Here is an 18,812-nt window from a genome sequence, read left to right on the forward strand (position 1 = left end):
ATTGTTTTGATTTTGATTTTGATGATTGTTTTGATTTTGATGATTGTTTCTTTTGCTGTGCAGAAGCCCTTTAGTTTGATGTAGTCCCATGTGTTCATTTTTTCCTTTGTTTCTGTTGCCTTAGGTCATGTACCAGTGAAAATTCTGCTGCGTATGTCTGAAATTTTGTTGCCTACATTTTCTTATAGAATTTTTATGGATTCACGGGTCACATTTAAGTCTTTTATCCATTTTGAGTTTATTCTTGTGTAGGGTGTAAGTTGATGGTCTAGTTTCATTTTTTTGCATGTAGCTGTCCAATTTTCCCAACATCTTTTATTAAAGAGGCTGTCTTTATTCCACTGTATGCTCTTGCCACCTTTGTCAAATATTAATTGAGCATATTGCCTTGGGACCATTTCTGGGTTCTCTAATCTGTTCCACTGGTCTATATGCCTGTTCTTGTGCCAATACCAGGCTGTTTTGATGACAGTCACTTTGTAGTATAACCTGATATCTGGTATTGTGATCCTACCTACTTTGTCCTTATTTTTCAAAATTGCTGTGGCTATTCAGGGTTTTTTTTAGTTCCACATGAACTTTTGAAGTATTTGTTCTAGTTCTGTGAAGTATACCATTGGTATTTTGATGGGGATTGCATTGAATCTATAGATTGCTTTGGGTAATATGAAAATTTTAATGATGTTAATTCTTCCAATCCATGAACAAGGTATGTGCTTCCACTTTTTTATATCTTCCTCTATTTCTTTTTTCAATGTCCTGTAGTTTTCTGCAAATAGGTCCTTTACTTCTTTGGTTAAGTTTATTCCTAGGTATCTTAATTTTTTTGCTGCGATGGTAAATGGGATTGTTTTTTCAGTTTCTTTTTCTGTGAGTTCATCATTGGTGCATAAGAATGCCGTGGATTTGTTGACGTTAATTTTGTATCCTGCTACTTTGCCAAATTCATTTATTAAGTCGAGAAATTTTTGATGGAGTCTTTAGGGTTTTCTATGTATAGTATCATGTCATCTGCAAATAATGACAGTTTCACTTCCTCTTTCCTAATTTGGATCCCTTTTATTTTTTCTTCCTGATTGCTGTGGCTAAGACTTCCAGTACTATGTTAAATAAGAGTGGCGAAAGTGGATATCCCTGTCTTGTTCCTGTTCCTAAGGAAAATGTTTTCAGTTTCTGCCCATTGAATATGATGTTGGCTGTAGGTCTTTCATATATGGCCTTTATTATGTTGAGATATGATCCCTCTATTCCCATATTGCTGAGCATTTTTATCAGAAATGGATGCTGAATTTTCTCGAATGCTTTTTCAGAGTTTATTGATATGATCCTGTGGTTTTTATACTTCATTTTGTTTATGTGGTGTATCACATTTATTGATTTGTGAATATTGTACCAGCCTTGCATCCCTGGGATGAATCCCACTTGGTCATGATGAATAATTTTTTTGATGTATTGCTGGATCCGATTTGCTAGTATTTTGTTCAGGATTTTGGCGTCTATGTTCATCACAGATATTGGCCTGTAGTTTTCTTTCTTTGTAGTGTCTGTTTCTGATTTTAGAATTAGAATTATGCTGGCTTCATAAAACGAGTTTGGAAGTCTTCCTTCTTGAATTTTTTGAAATAGTTTGAAGAGAATGGGTGTTAGTTCTTTTTTGAATGTTCGGTAAAACTCCCCTGTGAAGCCATCTGGGCCTGGGCTTTTGTTTGCTAAAAGAATCTTGATTACCTCTTCAATTTCCTTAGTTGCTATTGGTCTGTTCAAGTTTTCTATCCCTTCCCGGTCCAGTTTTGGGAAACTGTGTGTTTCTAGAAATTTGTCCATTTTTCTTAGATTCTCGAATTTGTTGCCATATAATTGTTCATAGTAGCTGTTAACGATCTTTTGTATTTCTGTGGTGTCAGTTGTTACTTCTCCTCTTTCATTTATGATTTTGTGTATTTGGTTCTCTCTCTTTGTTTCCTGGTGAGTCTAGCTAAGGGTCCATCAACCTTGTTTATCTTTTCAAAAAACCAGCTCTTTGTTTCATTGATCCTTTGAATTGTTTTTATGGTCTATGTCATTTATTTCTGCTCTGACCTTTACTATTTCCTTCCTTCTACTTGCTCTGGGGTTTTCTTTTTGTTTGCTTTCTAATTCTATAAGTTGTGAGGTTAGACAGTTAATTAGAAATTTTTCTTGTTTCTTGAGGTAGGCCTGTAGTGCTATGAACTTCCCTCTCAGAACTGCTTTTGCTGCATCCCACAGATTTTTGTATTGTGTGTTCATTTTCATTGGTTTCCAGGAAGTTTTTAATTTCTTCCTTGATTTCCTCGGTAACCTATTCATTGTTTAATAACATGCTATTTAGCCTCCATGTGTTCAAATGTCTTTGCATGTTCTTGTTGCAATTGACTTCTAGTTTCATGCCATTGTGATCTGAGAAGATGCTTGATATGATTTCAATCTTCTTGAACTTGTAGAGATTTAGTTTGTGTCCTATCATGTGGTCTATCTTTGAGAATGTCCCATGTGCACTTGAGAAGAATTTGAATTCTGTAGTTTTGGGGTGTAATTCTCTGTAGATATCTATTAAATCCATTTGGTCTAGTGCTTCATTTAGAGTCTTTATTTCCTTGCTAATTTTTTGTCTAGATGATCTATCCAGTGGTGTCAATGGGGTGTTGAAGTCCCCTGCTATGATTGTATTGCTGTCGATTTCTCCTTGGAAGTCCTCCAGAAGATTTTAAATATATTTTGGTGCTCCCATATTGGATGAATATATGTTTATCAAGGTTATATCTTCCTGTTGGATAGATCTTTTCAATATTATGTAGTGGCCTTTTTTGTCTCTAGTTATGGTCTTCATTTTGAAATCTATTTAATCAGATATGAATATTGCTACCCCAGCTTTTTTTTCCTTTCTTTTTGCTTGGAAAATTTTTTTCCATCCCTTCACTTTCAACCTACGTGAGTCTTTTGTTGTGAGGTGGGTCTCTTGTAGAAACATATAGATGAGTCATACTTTCTTATCCAGTCAGCTATTCTGTGTCTTTTTATCTGAGCATTCAGTCCATTTACATTTAAGGTGATTGTTGATATGTGCTTATTATTGCCATTTTTGTTTAGTTTGGTTATATTTTTCTTCCTATTTCTTTTACTAATTACAACAGTCCTTTTAACATTTCTTGTAGTGCTGGTTTGGTGGTAATTTATTCCCTTAGCCTTTTTTTGTTTGGGAAGCTCTTTATTTGACCTTCTATTTTGAATGACAGCCTTGCTGGGTCGTCTTGGATTCAGATCCTTGTTTTTCATAACCTTGATTACTTTATGCCATTCCCTTCTGGCCTGTAGTGTGTCTGTTGAAAAGTCAGCTGAGAGCCATATGGGGTTTCCTTTGTAGATAACCTTTTGCTTATCTCTTGCTGCTTTTAGGATTCTCTCTTTGTCTTTAATTTTTGGCATTTAAATTACTATGTGTCTTGGTGTGGGCCTGTTTGGGTTCTTCTTACTTGGAGCTCTCTGTGCTTCTTGAACTTGAATGCCTTCTTCCTTCACCAACTTAAGGAAGTTTTCTGTTACTATTTCTTTAAACATATTCTCTAACTCTTGCTCATTTTCTTCTTCTTCGGGGACTCCTATGATGCAAATATTATTACGTTTCCAGTTGTCCCACAGTTCTCTTAAGCTGTCTTCCTGTTTTTTAATTGTTTTTTCCTTTTGGTTTTCTGATTGATTGATTTTTTCTACCCTGTCTTCTAATTCACTGATCCGGTCCTCAGCTTCCTCTACTCTGCTCTTTAGACCTTCCAAAGTGTTCTTTATTTCTGATATGTCACTCTTGATCTCTTCTTGGTGGTTTTTAATTTCCAATTGGTTTATTTTCAGCATTTCTATGTCCTTACTCATGCTGTGGAGCTTCCTCAAGATCATGACTGTGAATTCTAGCTCTGTGAACTTGCCTAACTGCTCCACATTGATCTCATCTTCAGTGGAGGTCTCGTGTTCTTTCATTTGACTTTTGTTTCTTTGTTTCACCATTTTGGCTATCACAGTGCGCTTTGGAGCCTGCCAAGTTTTCCCTGTGGGTTTTGGTGTTCTGCTGTTTGTGGCTCCCTCTCCTGGGTTTAGATGAGTGAGGAAGGACCCATGTTAAACACCACTGTCAAGTCTTCCTTTCCTGGTTAGAGTTGCTAGCCCAGGGAATGGTACTGTTATTCTCTAGCTTTTTGCCTGGAGGCTAGCAGTCGAGGTTACTTGATGAGTTTGGGGTTGTTAGTTGATTGAAAAACTCCCTCAGGTGCTCGGGGTAAGGGGATTTCCCGAGGTTGGGGCAGATGCTGGTTGTTAGTGAGCCTCAATTAGCATTCAGTGGCCCACAGCGTGGGGTTGGATCTCCGAGGGAGGGGCTCCTGCCTCTCCCCAGAGCCCTGGAAGGAGCAATATTGCCACAGTCCTGCGTGACTGCAACTCAGCAAAAGCTCTGAGCGCCCTCCAAATCCCGAGTGTCCCGACACAGCTCCAGTCCAGTCTGCCCTCCCTCTGCCGGAGCCCAAGGTGAGTGGCTGTGGCTGTTTTAGCCTCTGTCCCGGCTGCGCTGTGGAGCCGCCTGGGAGTGTGACCCGAGGGCGCAGGTCACAGCTAAGGCCTCTGCCGAGCTGCTGACCGTGGGCTCCCAGCCCCGTCTCGCGCCTTCGCAAGCCTACCGGGATGGAGTCTGTGTCCCTGGTTATATTGTCCTCGCAAGCTGCTTTTCTGTTGGTTTTTCCCATCGATTTGTCTGTGTTTTAGTTGTAATTTGTTTGGTCCTGGGAGACGTTCTGTGTAGCTCCGTTCACTCCGCCGCCATTTTGGAATCTTATAAATAACTTTTTAATTATCTATTATTTTATTTTTATTTAATACAAAAGCAATGTTTGCTCATTATAGAATAATAAGGACACGTATACTAAGAGCATAATGTCTCTGGAATTCTAACGGTGAGAATTGCACAATGAAGATAGTGGGGAGGTTGGTCTGCCCTTCCACCTCCCCTAATTCTAGCCCCAGCTCCCCCATGATTCTTTTTCCTAATTATTGTCATTACTTTGATAGCTTCCTTTTCTGAGGAAAGTCGTACCGAGCATTCAGTACTGTCGTTTAACTGTTTCACACGTCTGTGTGCCCCTCTACAAGCAGGACATACATCGCTCGAAGGGTGGAGACTCGTTATCCTTGTGGGGCCCAGGGGTCCTGGGCAAGTCATACCCTAAGCACTCAGCAAGTTCTTGCTTGGTCATAGTAAATCAATAACTCACTTATAAAATGACAAGCAATTATTCACATGTTAAATTATTTACAGGAAGAAGTAGAACCAGAACCTGTTTTACAAGAGGCTGTTTTCGTTCCCAGCTTCCAAAACCTAAATGTGTCTTGCCCCAATGGGCTCCTGGTGACCTTCATTGGACAGGAGTCAGTGGGTGAGTGCCAACTGGGGTGAGGGAGGGGGGCAGAGGGGCAAAAAGCCATGTAGAAAACACTTCAATCACCATTGAAACTGGGTATTTTCCTGCCAGTTAAACATACTTGTTGTTGATAAGGAATAATAGGCTAGTAAATATAATAGCCATTTTTTAAGCACTATTTAAGTACTTACCATATATGACAAAATGCAGCTACTAGAAGCTAAGTCCTTATCATCTCCTTTTACAAAAGAAAGAAACTGAGGCTTCAAGAGGTCCAGGAGCTCGCCCAAGGCCACTGACATCCCAGGTGGCAGAAGTGAAATTCCGTTCTAGGTCCAGTCGGGGCAGAGCAGTGCTCTTAGAACTACCATGTGGCCCTGTGGCCCTGCCCTGCTCATCTGGTCCAAACAAAGGACCGGGAGACGGCTGCAGGCTAAATGGGTGAAGAAAAGCTGTGTTATTCCAAGGTGTCGATATATAATTATAGTCTTTCTATTTTTATTTTTTTAATCCTCACCTGAGGATATTTTTCCACTTATCTTCATAGAGTATGAGGGAAAGAGAGAAATAGAGAAAGAGATTGCTTGCCTCCCACACGACCCCAGCCAGGGCTGGGGACTGAACCGCAACTGGGGTATAGCCCTTGACTTGAATATAACCTGAGACTCTTTGGTCCACGGGCTGACGTCCTAACCGCTGAGCCAAACTGGCCAGGGCAGCATTGATTTTGTACATGACTCCTAACCTATTGAGATGAATAAATAAGTACAGGTAGGACTTCTTTAATTAACCTGTTGGGCCATTACATGAGTGATTTAATTTGAATACTATTTGAGTGCAGACCCACTATTGTTGTAGAAATAGCAGGTACAACGCCAGCACAGAACCAGGACTTGAGTTCTAACCAACTAAGCAGCCCTTTCAATTACTTACCGTCTCTGGACCATATCTTTTCACCTGGTAACCGTTATATCAGTGGATCCTGATTTTTTCACAACCAAAGATCTTTATTGGAATTCCTTTATGTACACTGCATTTGAACAGTGTATTGCCCTGACTGGTTTGGCTCAGTGGTTGGAGCGTTGGCCTGTGGACTAGAGAGTCCCAGGTTCAGTTCCCGCTAAGGGCATATACAAAGGAAGGAAGGAAGGAAGGAAGGAAGGAAGGAAGGAAGGAAGGAAGGAAGGAAGGAAGGAAGGAAGGGAGGGAGGGAGGGAGGGAGGGAGGGTGGGAGGGAGGGAGGGAGGGAGGGAGGGAGGGAGGGAGGGGTATCTATCAAGGGAAAAGAATATGCCTATTTAAAATAACTTGTCATATTTACTTGCCAGACATATGAAAAGAAACTAAATGCTGTAGCTGATCTCTTTGTCTCAGTATTGCTTTTCATTAGGTTTTATGAATTATTAAAAATAGACCACGGACTCTTGTTTCTCTTTCCAAGGATCCCCAGTGGTTCAGGTTCTCCATGAGGGGACCCACTGTGTGTGCTTCCAAGACTACGGGCATGAAAGGTCTTTCCAAGTGGAAGATGCTTTGAGTGTACTCAGAAGGATATTGTTTTCGAGTTCAAGGACATTGTGTTTGTTTGCTTATTTACTTGGTCCTGTTACCAAATCCCAACTTAATACTTGTTTCACCTGTCTTTTCTATTAGTTTCATTATATAGTTTGATATTTTCGTCCTTATGTCTAGGTAGACATTGTAGTTAATGACTCTTGTCAGAAACACATAATTTTTTAAAAATCTTTCATGTATTATAAATGTTCTAATTCAAGCCTGAACATATATACAACATAAATGCCAAAGTAGCAATACCGTCATCAGGGTAAGTTTGGGCATAGGGAGCGAAGGTTACGTTCTCTACAAATAGAGATATTAGACTTCGGTTCTCCTTTTTGTGAATCCTCACTCAAGGATATTTTTTTTAGTTGATTTGCAGAGAGAGTAGAAGGGAGAGAGAGAAAGAGAGAGAGATCAATGTGAGAGAGACACATGGGCTGGTTGTCTCCCGCATGCGCCCTGTCAAGTATCGAACCTGCAACCCAGGTATGTGCCCTTGATCAGGAATTGAACCCATGACTTTCAGTGCACAAGCCAACACTCTAACCACTGAGCCACAATGGCCAAGAACTTGAGTTCTTAACTGGGTGACCTCGGACAAGTGATAACCTCTCTCCACCAGAATTTCTTCATTTATAGAATAATGTCATGTACCAAGCAGACTTCTTATAAGTATTAAATGAGAAAAGACTTTCTAAACTGGAACATATTGTCCAATATTAGGTTTTTGTTTTGGTCAACAAACAGCAGCGACTGTTTTTACAGCATAAGAAAATGGTTAAGCCCAGTGACCTTGGAGAAGTTATAGCCCTTGTAGGACTCCATTTTTCCCTCTAAGAACTCTGGAAAGTTAAAGTGCCTACTTTAACAGGTTGTTGAGCTGGGCTGAATAAAATATATACACAAAGCATTTAACACATAGAACTATCTCATTAAATGTTTATTATTTTACCATTATTTTTACTTCTGTCACTTGAGAGGTATCATGAAGGGCCCTCATTCCAGAATATTTTACCACCAGCCTGATAGAGTTCTTGAAATGCCACCACTACATGTTAATAAACCACTTGACAGATTGAGAAGAGGAAATCACTCAATTAACAGAAGCCTAGGAGCTCCTGTGTGCCAGGAGTTAACTCTCAATAATAGTCCTTTCTCTTGAATGTGATACGTGCCTTTCTCCTCGATTGCCAGCTGTAAGAGGAGCACCCTGAGAGAAATCTGGACTTGGTTAGAGATGAGGGGATTCCGTTAGCTTTGAAGGATGATGGATGATTTAGGAAGGGCAAGCCGAGTGAGTGCCTTTCCCTGGGGCTCCGGGCTCGCCAGGGGAGCATGGTGAGCACCCGAGGCGAGAGCTTACCCACAGCGGGCAGAAAGGGGGCGCTAAGACAGCACACTCTGCTTCGATCCTGATCTCGCCCTGAGACTCCCTGGACTTCATTAGAGAGAGAGGCTTATACCCAGAGGAGGTACCGATGCAGTACTTGTAGATGACCTTACATGCTGCCTTTCGCTGTAACAAAGGCAGCAAAGAACAGTACTCGGGCCCATCTGCCATATGAGGCCACTGCCCCATTCCTGTGTGTGGACAAAAGAGTGAAATAAGTGCAGAGCAAGAAGATAAACCCCAGCCACACAGCATTGCCCCGCTCACAGTAAGCCTTCTTTTCTCTCTAAGATAAATGTGGTGTGGATGAGGAACCCACCTGGGACATCATGGTCCGGCAGAGCTACCCGCAGAGGGTGAAGCACTATGAGGTCTACAAAACAGTGATGCCGCCAGTGGAGCAGGAGGCGTCGAGAGTCATCACCAGCCAAGGCACTGTGGTCAAGTACATGTTGGATGGGTCTGCACAGGTACGAGAATATGTGACATAAATTATTCTTTCCTGCTGCAAAGTAACATACAGACAAGCTATGGATAAGGAACAGTATTGTGACATAGAAAAGAGAAACAACTCATTTGAAAATGGAATGACACTTGAAAATGACAAATAATAAAAGATAATATAGTTAAAAGAAAACACACTATCTGTGCCATCCAGGGTACAAATAAATGTATTGTTCTACACATGATCCAAGATTACAGCCTGAACACAGTGTTTACCTCCTCTCCCTCTCAAAGTACCTTAAAATAAGAGAAAAATACTTTTAAATAATAAATTCACAACAATACTAGAGAACAACAAAATGTGTCACCAATGGACCAGAAGACTGGGAGAATTCCTAAAAAATCAGATGAAATCCAAATGATGGAGAACCAAACCCAAGTTTGAAACATATTTTTTTAAAAAACACAAAAAACCTGCAGCAAAATGTTGAAAATGGGAGTTCTAACACAGACATCTCACAAATGGAGCTCTGGGCTGAGAAATCACTGCCATCTGGAGGGTGGGAACCAGAAACCAAGCGCCCTGCTCCCCCCCACCCCCCCCCCAGACAGCAGGGAAGGGGCCCTCTGACCAGACAGTGCACCAAGGAGTGAAAGGGGTTCTCAGTGAACAATAGGACCATGTGCCAGGAGTCAACAACTCTGGAGAAAGACCAAGCCCGTGAACGTAAAGTACAAGATTCAGTAACTTAATAAATGACATCTAAAAATAAGAGTAAATAGTTAATCTAAAAGAACACTTGGAACTGAGTAAAAGTAATATAGGCAGGCATTTGAGAGGTTCCAGTCCATAAAAATAACAATTTCCTTTTTACCAACTTTCTCAAATCTTTTTTTTTCTTTATTGATTTTTTAGAGAGAGAAGAAGGGAGAGGGAGAGAGATAGAAACATGGATGAGAGAGATCGTCGATTGGCTGCCTCTTGCATGTCCCCCACTGGGGATCAGGCCCACAACCTGGGCATGTGCCCTGACCATGAACTGAATCAGTGACCTCTTGGTGCATGGGTCGATGCTCAACCACTGAGCCACACCGACACACCGACTGGGTAAAAAAAAAAAAAGAAGAAAAGAAAAACAATTCTTAAAGGTTGCCATGGGCCCTGGCTGGGTAGCTCAGTTGGTTGGAGTGTCATCCTGGTGTGCCAAGGTTGTGGGGTTGATCCCTGGTCCGGGCACATACATAATGAATACATAAATAAGTGGAACAACACATTGATGTCTCTGTCTGTCTGTCTCTCTGTCTATCTCCCTCTCTCCCTCCCCCCTTCCTCTTTCTCTAAAATCAATCAATAAAAAAAAGTTGCGATGGAAAAAAATCAAGAGTTCTTAGATATTAAAAATAATAATTGTGAAAAATGGGGGAGGTGGATCATGAAGGACTGGAAAATTAAAAGACACCGAAAAGGAAGCTATGTGGATTTCCAGAAGAAGAAAATAGTGGCATTGAAGGGAAAAATAATGAAAGAAATAATATAGTACATTTTCCCAGAGCTGAAAAAAATACTTTAGATTAAAAAGGACAACTAGGGGCCAATCAAGATTGATACAAATTGTTAAAAGATTATGTAGATATGCCATAGTGCAATTTTAGGGCCACATAGATAGACAATCCCAAAGCTTCCTGAGGAAACCAGTCACCTGTAACAGAAGTAAGATGGACTTCTTGTTAGCAACCCTGTCTTCGGGAGACTGTAAATACTGATACTGGATAGAGCATGTATCATTGGCGCTCCTCCATACTGTACACACTAGATAGATACCGACAGAAACTAAACACTTAAATATGTGATAAAGTTTTAAATGTAGTCAGTAGAAAAATTTAAATGGTGGATAATTTTTCAATTATGTAGGGGAAGGGTGAATAAGGGAGAAACATAAAAAGTCAATCTGGCCCTGGCTAGTGTTGCTCAGTGGTTAGAGCGCTGGCCCAAGCACCTAAAGGTCTTGAGTTTGATTCCTGATCAAGGGGGCATGTACCTGGGTTGCACATTCAATATCCAGCCCTGGTCAGGGTACGTGTGGGAGGTGACCAATTAACGTGTCTCTCTCACATCAATGTTTCTCTCTCTCTCCCTACCCCTACTTTCCTCCCTTCCACTCTCTCTAAAAAACAATGGGGAAAAATATCCTCGGTTGAGGATTAACAACAACCAAAAAGTCAATCTAATAAAAGATAGGAAATGAAGGAAAACAAATAGCCTAGAAGGTAACGAAAAACAAAGTGATTTTCTGTGCTGGTTATTAAGCTATTGTCTCCGAGCTCCAGATGGACCTGTCTGTCCGACGCTTTATCACGTTGAGTCTGGAAGTCTGCAAATAGCATTTCTGTGGATTATGTTTAAGCTATTCCAGTTTGACACAGTGTGAGTGTTAACCAGCCTCCTCCTGGCTCCTGAGAACTCTGGACTCGCGTTTCCTTCAGGTTCTCTTTGCAGATGGCGCCGTGAGCAGCAGTCCCGATTCAGGGCCCATGTGTCCGCCTGCCGAGATGTCAACAGGTCCTCACAGTGCAGAGTTGATGGACTCAGTTTCTCAGCAAAAATCAGAGATCTTACCATCGGATGTTGTCATCACAAAGAAAGGTAATAACTAAAGCCTCTCTATGATGGATATAATAGATCGAGTGCTTAATAAATCTTCAATATCAGCCTGGCCAGTTGGCTCAGTGGTTGAGCATCAGACCCATGCACCAGGATTCAGTTCCTGGTCAAGGCGCAGGCCCAGGTTGTGGGCCTGATCCCCAGTGGGGGGCATGCAGGAGGCGGCCAATTGATGTTCTCTCTCATCGATGTTTCTATCTCTCTCCCTCCCTAACTCCCTTCCTCTCTCTCTAAAATCAATAAAAAAAATTTTTTAAGAGATCCTCAATATCATTAGTATTATACTTCTCATTTTTGTGACTATATTCATATATATATGAATTTTAATTGGAATCATAGCATTCCATACTGTTTCATGAATTGCTTCTTACTCGTAGTAAGAAATGAGGACATATTCTTACATCATTATCTCTCAGACAGCATTACCTGTAGTGCCTGGGCTGCTGGTTTAGGGTTGGTTGAGCATATCAATGTCAAGGCTCTGAGTCAGTGTCTCTGGCTCTCTTGACATTTTCCTCAGAGTTGCAAGAAGCTCATGTCAGCTCCAGGCATGAGGTCCTCACAGAGTAACTTCCAAAGCAGAAAGCAAAGGGGTGAACACAAGAGCTTTCAAGTGTCTCTTTATCAGGGAGGAAAATATTTCCAGATTCCACTAGGCCTCCCCACCCCCACCCAGCGGACTACCCCTTGTATCTCATCACCTCATTGACTAGACCTGGCTGGGCCCTGGGCTGGGAAACAGTATGTGACGCTTGTGACTCTTTCTCGGGAGACGAGCATTACTGGTAGGGAGAAGAAGGTGCAGCACTCGGCTAAGTCAGCAGTGCCGGCCGGAATCTGAATGCCGGATTGCTGTCCTCTGAGACAGTTCCAGTTCACATCCCTACCTCCCCACAGTATGAAAATGTCTATGTCCTCACATCCTACCAGTGCTGGGTATTATCACTGTTTTCATCTTACTCAATTTGATAGACAGTTAATGCATCTTATTATTATCCTAATTTGCATTTCTTTGATTACTGATGAGATTAAATATGTATTCTTTTTGTGAATTTTCTATTTAAATCTTTATTTGATTTGTTATTGGGATGTTCATCATTTTATTTTTATTTTTTAATCCTCACCTGAGGATATTTTTCCATCTATCTTCAGACAGAGTGGGAGGAAAGGAGAGAGAGGGAGAGAGAGAGAAACATCGATGTGAGAGAGACACATCGACTGGCTGCCTCCCACACGACCCTGACCAGGGCTGGGAATGAACCGCAGTGGAGGTACGTGCCCTTGACTGGAGTCAAACTTGAAGCTCATTGGTCTGCAGGCTAACTGCTGAGCCAAACCAGCCAGGGCTTATATTTATTTTTAAGAGATCCTTATATTTAGGAGATGTGTGTACCAGGCACAATTCTGAATACTTAAAACTACAGGGTGGGGCAAAAGTAGATTACAGTTGTTTCTATGAAAAACAATGCAATAATTAATAAGTAATAATACAAGAATAAACTCTTGCCCTAGACAGTTTGGTTCAGTGGTTGGAGGATCGGCCCAAGGACCAATGAGTCATGGGTGCAATTCTGGTCAAGGGCATGTGCCTCGGTTGCAGTTTGTCCCTGGCCCTGGTGAGCGTTGTGTGGGAGGCAGCCAGTGGATGTGTCCCTCTCATGTCGATGTTTCTCTTTCTCTCCCTCCCTCTCCATCTATCTGAAGATAAATAGAAAAAATATCCTCAGGTAAGGATTAAAAAAAAGACACATGAAATCTATAAAACACAGAATCTTCCCACCAGGAATGCACTGCACCTCCACCTCCGTGAATCTGATTACTCTACAATTCTCTGGTGCAGTCTGTCATTATTCAGACGACACTCTTGCATACTCACCACTGTGAACCTACTTTTGCCCCACCCTGTATTAAATCAGCTGATTCTCATATCAACCCTGTGAGGTACCTATTTTAATCCTCCCAATTTACAGACGAGGAAACTGAGACACAGAGAAGTAACTTCCTTGAGGTCTCTTAGCTAGTAAGTGGTAGAGCTGGGATTTTCGTCTGAGCAGCTAATCCCTAACTCACACTGTCTTTCATGAGTTACAGATTTTTCTCAATTTTTCATAGGACTTTAGCGATCCAAGACCAAGATTTAGTCTTTTTTGTCAATTTCACACATCTCACCACAGTGTCCTGTAAACTTGTATGGAAGCAAAGTGAACTCCTTTCTCAGTAACTCAAAATGTAGTGACGTAGATTTTCCTTGGTGGTAGCAGAAGGCTCTGGCAGAGGTCCTGGAGTGTCCCGCTAGCTTCCTAAGCTTCCCAGCTCAGGGGCGCCCTCTCTCCTTGATGTGCAGATGGTGTCCAGGGGTCTGTGCAGCCGCTTCTCTAACTGCCTCCTTCCAGAGGTTTTCTGCCGCCAGCACGATGAACTCCAGATCTCTCCACCGCCCTCTCATCCAGGGCAATGCGTTCACTTTTTCTTTTTTTTAACTAATAGGTGTTTTTAGGGCAATTTTAGTTTTACAGGAAAATGAGCAGAAAGCACAGTACAGGAAGTTCCTTTATACTTTCTCTCTTCCTGGCCCAGAGTTTCCCTATTTTTAAGGTCTTGAAAATGTGGCACATTTGTTACAGTTGATGAGCCAATTCTTGCCATTAAAGTTCACAAGTCTATGAGTTTTCACAAAGCGTAATGTCGTGAGTCCACCGTTAGAGCGGCACACAGAAGAGTTTCGTCACGCTGAATACGTCCCGTGCTCCACTACACGCCCTTCTCTCCTCACCCTGTGCCACCCCTGATACCTGCATTGTCCCTGTAGTTTTTCCTTTTCTAGAATGTCAAATAATGGGCATCCTATAGAATGTAACCTTTTCAGATTGGCTTATTTCACGTAGTAGTATACATTTAAGAGTCTTTCCATGGCTTGCTAGTTCATTTATTTTAATTAAAAGAATGACACTGTGTTATACAGATGTGCAATGGTTTGTTTATCCATTCACTTGTTGATGGATATACAGGGTGATGCAAAACCAAGTTCGCAGTTGTTCGTATGGAGAATACAATAACTAATAACCGACACTATAAGAATAAGCTCTGTGACAGGTACTCACAACTGAAAACGTGCTATTCCCCACCCTGTATTGCTCCACGGTCTTGGCCATTGTGATGAAGCTGCTTTTCAACGTTTGCATGGAGGTTTTTGTATGAACGAGTTTTCAGTTCATTTGAATAACTACCGAGGAATTTCCACGGTCCGTTCAGCGCTGAGGAAGCGCCAGCCTGTCCTCCAAAGGGGCTGCCACGTTGGCGTTCCCACCGGCAAGGAATGGGGCTCCCTGCGGCCTGCGTTCCTGTCAGCACCTGGCGTTGTCCGGTCTTCAATTTTTTAATCTTGGCTATTCACCGGGTGTGTAGTGGTATTTTGTTGTTTTCATGTTCATCCCTAATGATATGCTTACTTACCAACTATACGTCATGTTCGGTGAGGTGACAGTTGATATACCTCCATTTCTAAATCGGGGTGCTGTCTGAGATGCTTCCTCTCTCAGAGGTTCTGTTTTACGGGTGCTTTCGAACCTGCCACGAAAGCACCAGCCTACCCGAACCCCGGCCCAGCCCACGCCTTTCCTCTCTCCACTCACTCTGGATACCGCCCACGCGCGTCCCCGGGAGGGGCTGTCCGTCTGGGGGGCTGCCCCTTGGGAAGCCGTGTGGGCAACTGCGTTCACACACACCCTGGTCATTCCAGTGGCTTTCCCACACCCGCCCTGTGGGCTTGCTTCTTGGCTCTGCTTCTGGTGGTTCAATCAGAGGTTGAGGGCTTCCCGAGTTTTTCTACAAATGTAATTTCTGGAGGTCTTTTCATTGTTGTTATTGCTTCATGTGATTTCCAGGACGAGAAGAGGGGAAAGTCGCAAATCTGTTGTTGCTACTTAGATGACAAAAACAGAAAGTCTCTCATGTATTTTTCTTTTTATTAAATCCTCACCGAGGATATTTTTCCATTTTTATCTCCAGATAGAGTGGTAAGGGGAGAAAGAGAGAGAGACAGAGGGAGAGAGAGAAACATCAATGTGAGAGAGACACATCAATTGGTTGCCTCCTGAATAACCCTGACCGGGGCCAGGGATTGAACCTGCAACCTTGGCATCTTGGAAAGACACTAACCCACTGCGCTACCCAGCCAGGGATTTCTGTTGTCTTTTAATTCTCTAGAAATACTTGTAGGTCCAAAATGAATCTTCAAGCAATGAAAAGTCTTAGCTGATGTATCTGTCTTCTTCGGTTCCCATCATTAGTTGAGTCTGCCACCAAAGCCAATATCTATGCCTAATATACGTGCCACGGTATGAAACTGATGGGTCTTCCTGGTGGACAGTCCTTTTCTCTCTCTGCTTGCAAATTTGTTCTGGGTCTGAGTTTACCTGGACTGATATTTGGTAACACAGGCAAATCTCATCTGCAGATGACTCACTATTGTTCATACAAGTGGAGTAAATAAATCTATCCTGATAGATCAGAGGTGTTATTCACAGAGTTCCACGTGGGTATCTTCAGTTATATCTTCCTGTTCCATATGGATGGTGGCAGGGACGCTTGGAGGGATGTATCGGATGATTATCAATGTAGTAATTAAACTGTACAAATCCTCTCTCCTGGTGAGAGGCCAAAGATATACCTGGCTGATAGGTTCTTCAGATTCAGGGCTGAAGAAAGATATTTTCTATCTATGACTGAAAAAGTGTTAAAAATCAGGGGAACGAAAGGTTAAAAATCTAGTAAAATGCTAAAGTCCAGTAAGTTGAAAGGAGTCTGACAGATATACAGGAGGAAAAAGTAGGCTTCAGAAACCGTGGTACAAAACCCCAAATCTGGGATCCAGAGAGATGTAAGCAAGACTCAAAACTGTACATAAACTGACCAGAATAAGTGTTACATCAGAGAGAGTGAACTGTGTGTGTGTATATATCTATCTATATATATAAATATATAGATAGATATATACACACACATATTTGGAGGCAGGTGACAAGAATCCAGCCAAGGTTCAAGTACAAAAATTAAGATATTCATAACCTGACATTTTCATCATTTGAGAAATCGTGTAATTGGTGAATACTACTTAGAATTTCTATGCTCCAATCTCTTCACACTGAATCAAACAATGAATGATGTATATAATCGATATTATAGTTATGTTGTTCTGTTTGATTTTGCTTGAACTTCCACAGGGAAAAGTCACAAGAATCAGTCAGTGGTGCCACACAAGAATGAAACCCACGAACCTTCCACAGAAACAGCTCAGACGGTGACTCCTGTGGAGACTCACGCAGGCACCTGGTTCACCACCACACCTGCAGGAGGACGGATCGGCACCAAGGGCTTGGAAAGACTAGCAGACTTGGCACCCTTTTTGTCCTTCAAGGCCACAGATCCCGTCACTGGAACGGTACGCCAACTGTGGTATATTGCAAAATTTCCTAAATCACTAGAATTCTGAAACAACACATAGAAGCATGCCTGGCAAATAATAAATTTTCAGCAACAGTTTTTTAAGTAGTAAATAGTGTGTGTGTGGGTATGTGGGTGGGTGGTTGGGTGGATTGATGGATGGATGGAAGGAAGAATGAATAGATGAATGGATGGATCTATCTCCCCAAATCAAAAAGCATTCTGTCATTTGATTAGCATAGAACATCATGAAATGCTAATTTTTATTAATTTTTTTTTAATTCTCACCCGAGGACATTTTTTAATTTTTTTGTTCAGATAGAGTGGGAGGAAGAGAGCGAGAGCGCGAAACATTGACGTGAAAGGGACACATCAAGTGGCTGCCACCCGCATGACCCAGCCAGGGCCAGGGACAAACTGCAACCGAGGTGCATGCCCTTAGCGGGAACCAAACCCGGGTCTCTCTGGACCACAGGCCAACACTCTAACCGCTGAGCCAAACCGGCCAGGGCTGAAATACTAATTTTTGAAATGAGACACAGGTCATAATTTTTTATACCACTTTCAGACATATGTGATTAATGATGTCATCTATTTCCTTACGTTGAATACATTTGTGTGTGTCTTACCTACACATGAGGGTCTGTGCCTTATTCCTACTTATGTGTGTGTGCCTGACGTGAGTGGTAGGAATGTGTTCATGATCCTTGACTTCAAAGAACTCACAGTACATTTAAGGAAATTCTCGCATTAAAAAACTCAAGAACACCACAGAGAAACTATACAAAAGATTTTATCTGTAGCATGAGAGTAAGTGCCAAATGAGGAGTACAGAAAATAATGGTTTTGCTTAGGATGTGAAATTGGAACTCCTGCAATGAATAATAGCACCTTCTACGTGCTGGACTTTCTGTTAGGGGTTTCGCATCCATTATCTCATCAGTCCTTACACCCATGAATATTATTACACAGGTGAGGGAACTGGGTCTCAGCGAGTAATGTGACATGGTCAGGAGCATGCACCCAGGACGTGCCGGAGCCAGGCCTGGAACCAGTTGTTGGTGACTGAACACTGTTCCTTTCTGGTCCTCAGCTAGTCCTCTGACATCCTAGGTGGAGCTTTGCAACCTTCTGAGTCTAAACAAGACGAAGATTTTCCTAAGTGCCTTATCTCTGGTTTCTGGACTCCCTACCCACTTATAACCACCTGCTGCTGGTCAAACACAAAATGTCTACTTGCTGCTGTGATGAATTACACTATCTAACCAAATGTGTTTTTCTTTCTTCTTCGGTTTATTTCTGAAATCATGTCATAATCTCTTACCTTATTTGCTAGTTTTTTGTTTTGTTTTTCTGTGAGGCTCAAAGTACATGTCATCTCAGAAAGGCTTCTAGGTCACCTCCACTACTCACTTTAATTCAGCCCAGATGCAGATTATTTGGATTAATATGCAAATTTTATTGTTTCTTAGTTAATAATTCTCGATTTCTCTTAATAATACCTATCACCATTATGGGGGCATGACCACATCCAAGAGCCTGGATTCAGGCATGAATTAAACATCAGACATCTAACAGAATAATAATAATAATTATAATAATAAAAATAATATTTACTGAGCACTTCCTGTGTGCCAGGCCCTGTTCTCAGAACTTTCCACATACTAACTTATTTAATTCTCACAACATCCATTACAGATGAGGGCATTAAGCTATAGAGAGGTGAAGCCATTTTTCCAAAATCACATAGCAAGTGGTAAAGTCAGAAAGTGGACCATAAGGTCGCATTCCAGATCCCACATGCTTAACCAACTATGAAAATAAGGGTCAAGAAACTAACATGATCATATGAAACAAAAGTGAAAACGAAGGTTTTCGCCACATGCAACAT

General features: G+C 41.7%; 1 protein-coding gene across 1 annotated transcript in view; it reads left to right on the top strand.

Moving 5' to 3' along the window:
- SPAG17 (sperm associated antigen 17) overlaps positions 1-18,812 on the top strand; it is a 184,697-nt gene that overhangs the window by 122,838 nt on the left and 43,047 nt on the right. The window contains exons 26-29 of the mRNA XM_036273222.1: positions 5,321-5,438; positions 8,665-8,843; positions 11,302-11,461; positions 16,702-16,919. Of these exons, the coding sequence (XP_036129115.1) occupies positions 5,321-5,438; positions 8,665-8,843; positions 11,302-11,461; positions 16,702-16,919 (675 nt within the window). The remainder of the gene's footprint in view (positions 1-5,320; positions 5,439-8,664; positions 8,844-11,301; positions 11,462-16,701; positions 16,920-18,812) is intronic.

The sequence above is a fragment of the Molossus molossus genome, unplaced genomic scaffold, assembly GCF_014108415.1.
Source record: "Molossus molossus isolate mMolMol1 unplaced genomic scaffold, mMolMol1.p scaffold_m16_p_20, whole genome shotgun sequence".
NCBI lineage: Eukaryota > Metazoa > Chordata > Mammalia > Chiroptera > Molossidae > Molossus > Molossus molossus.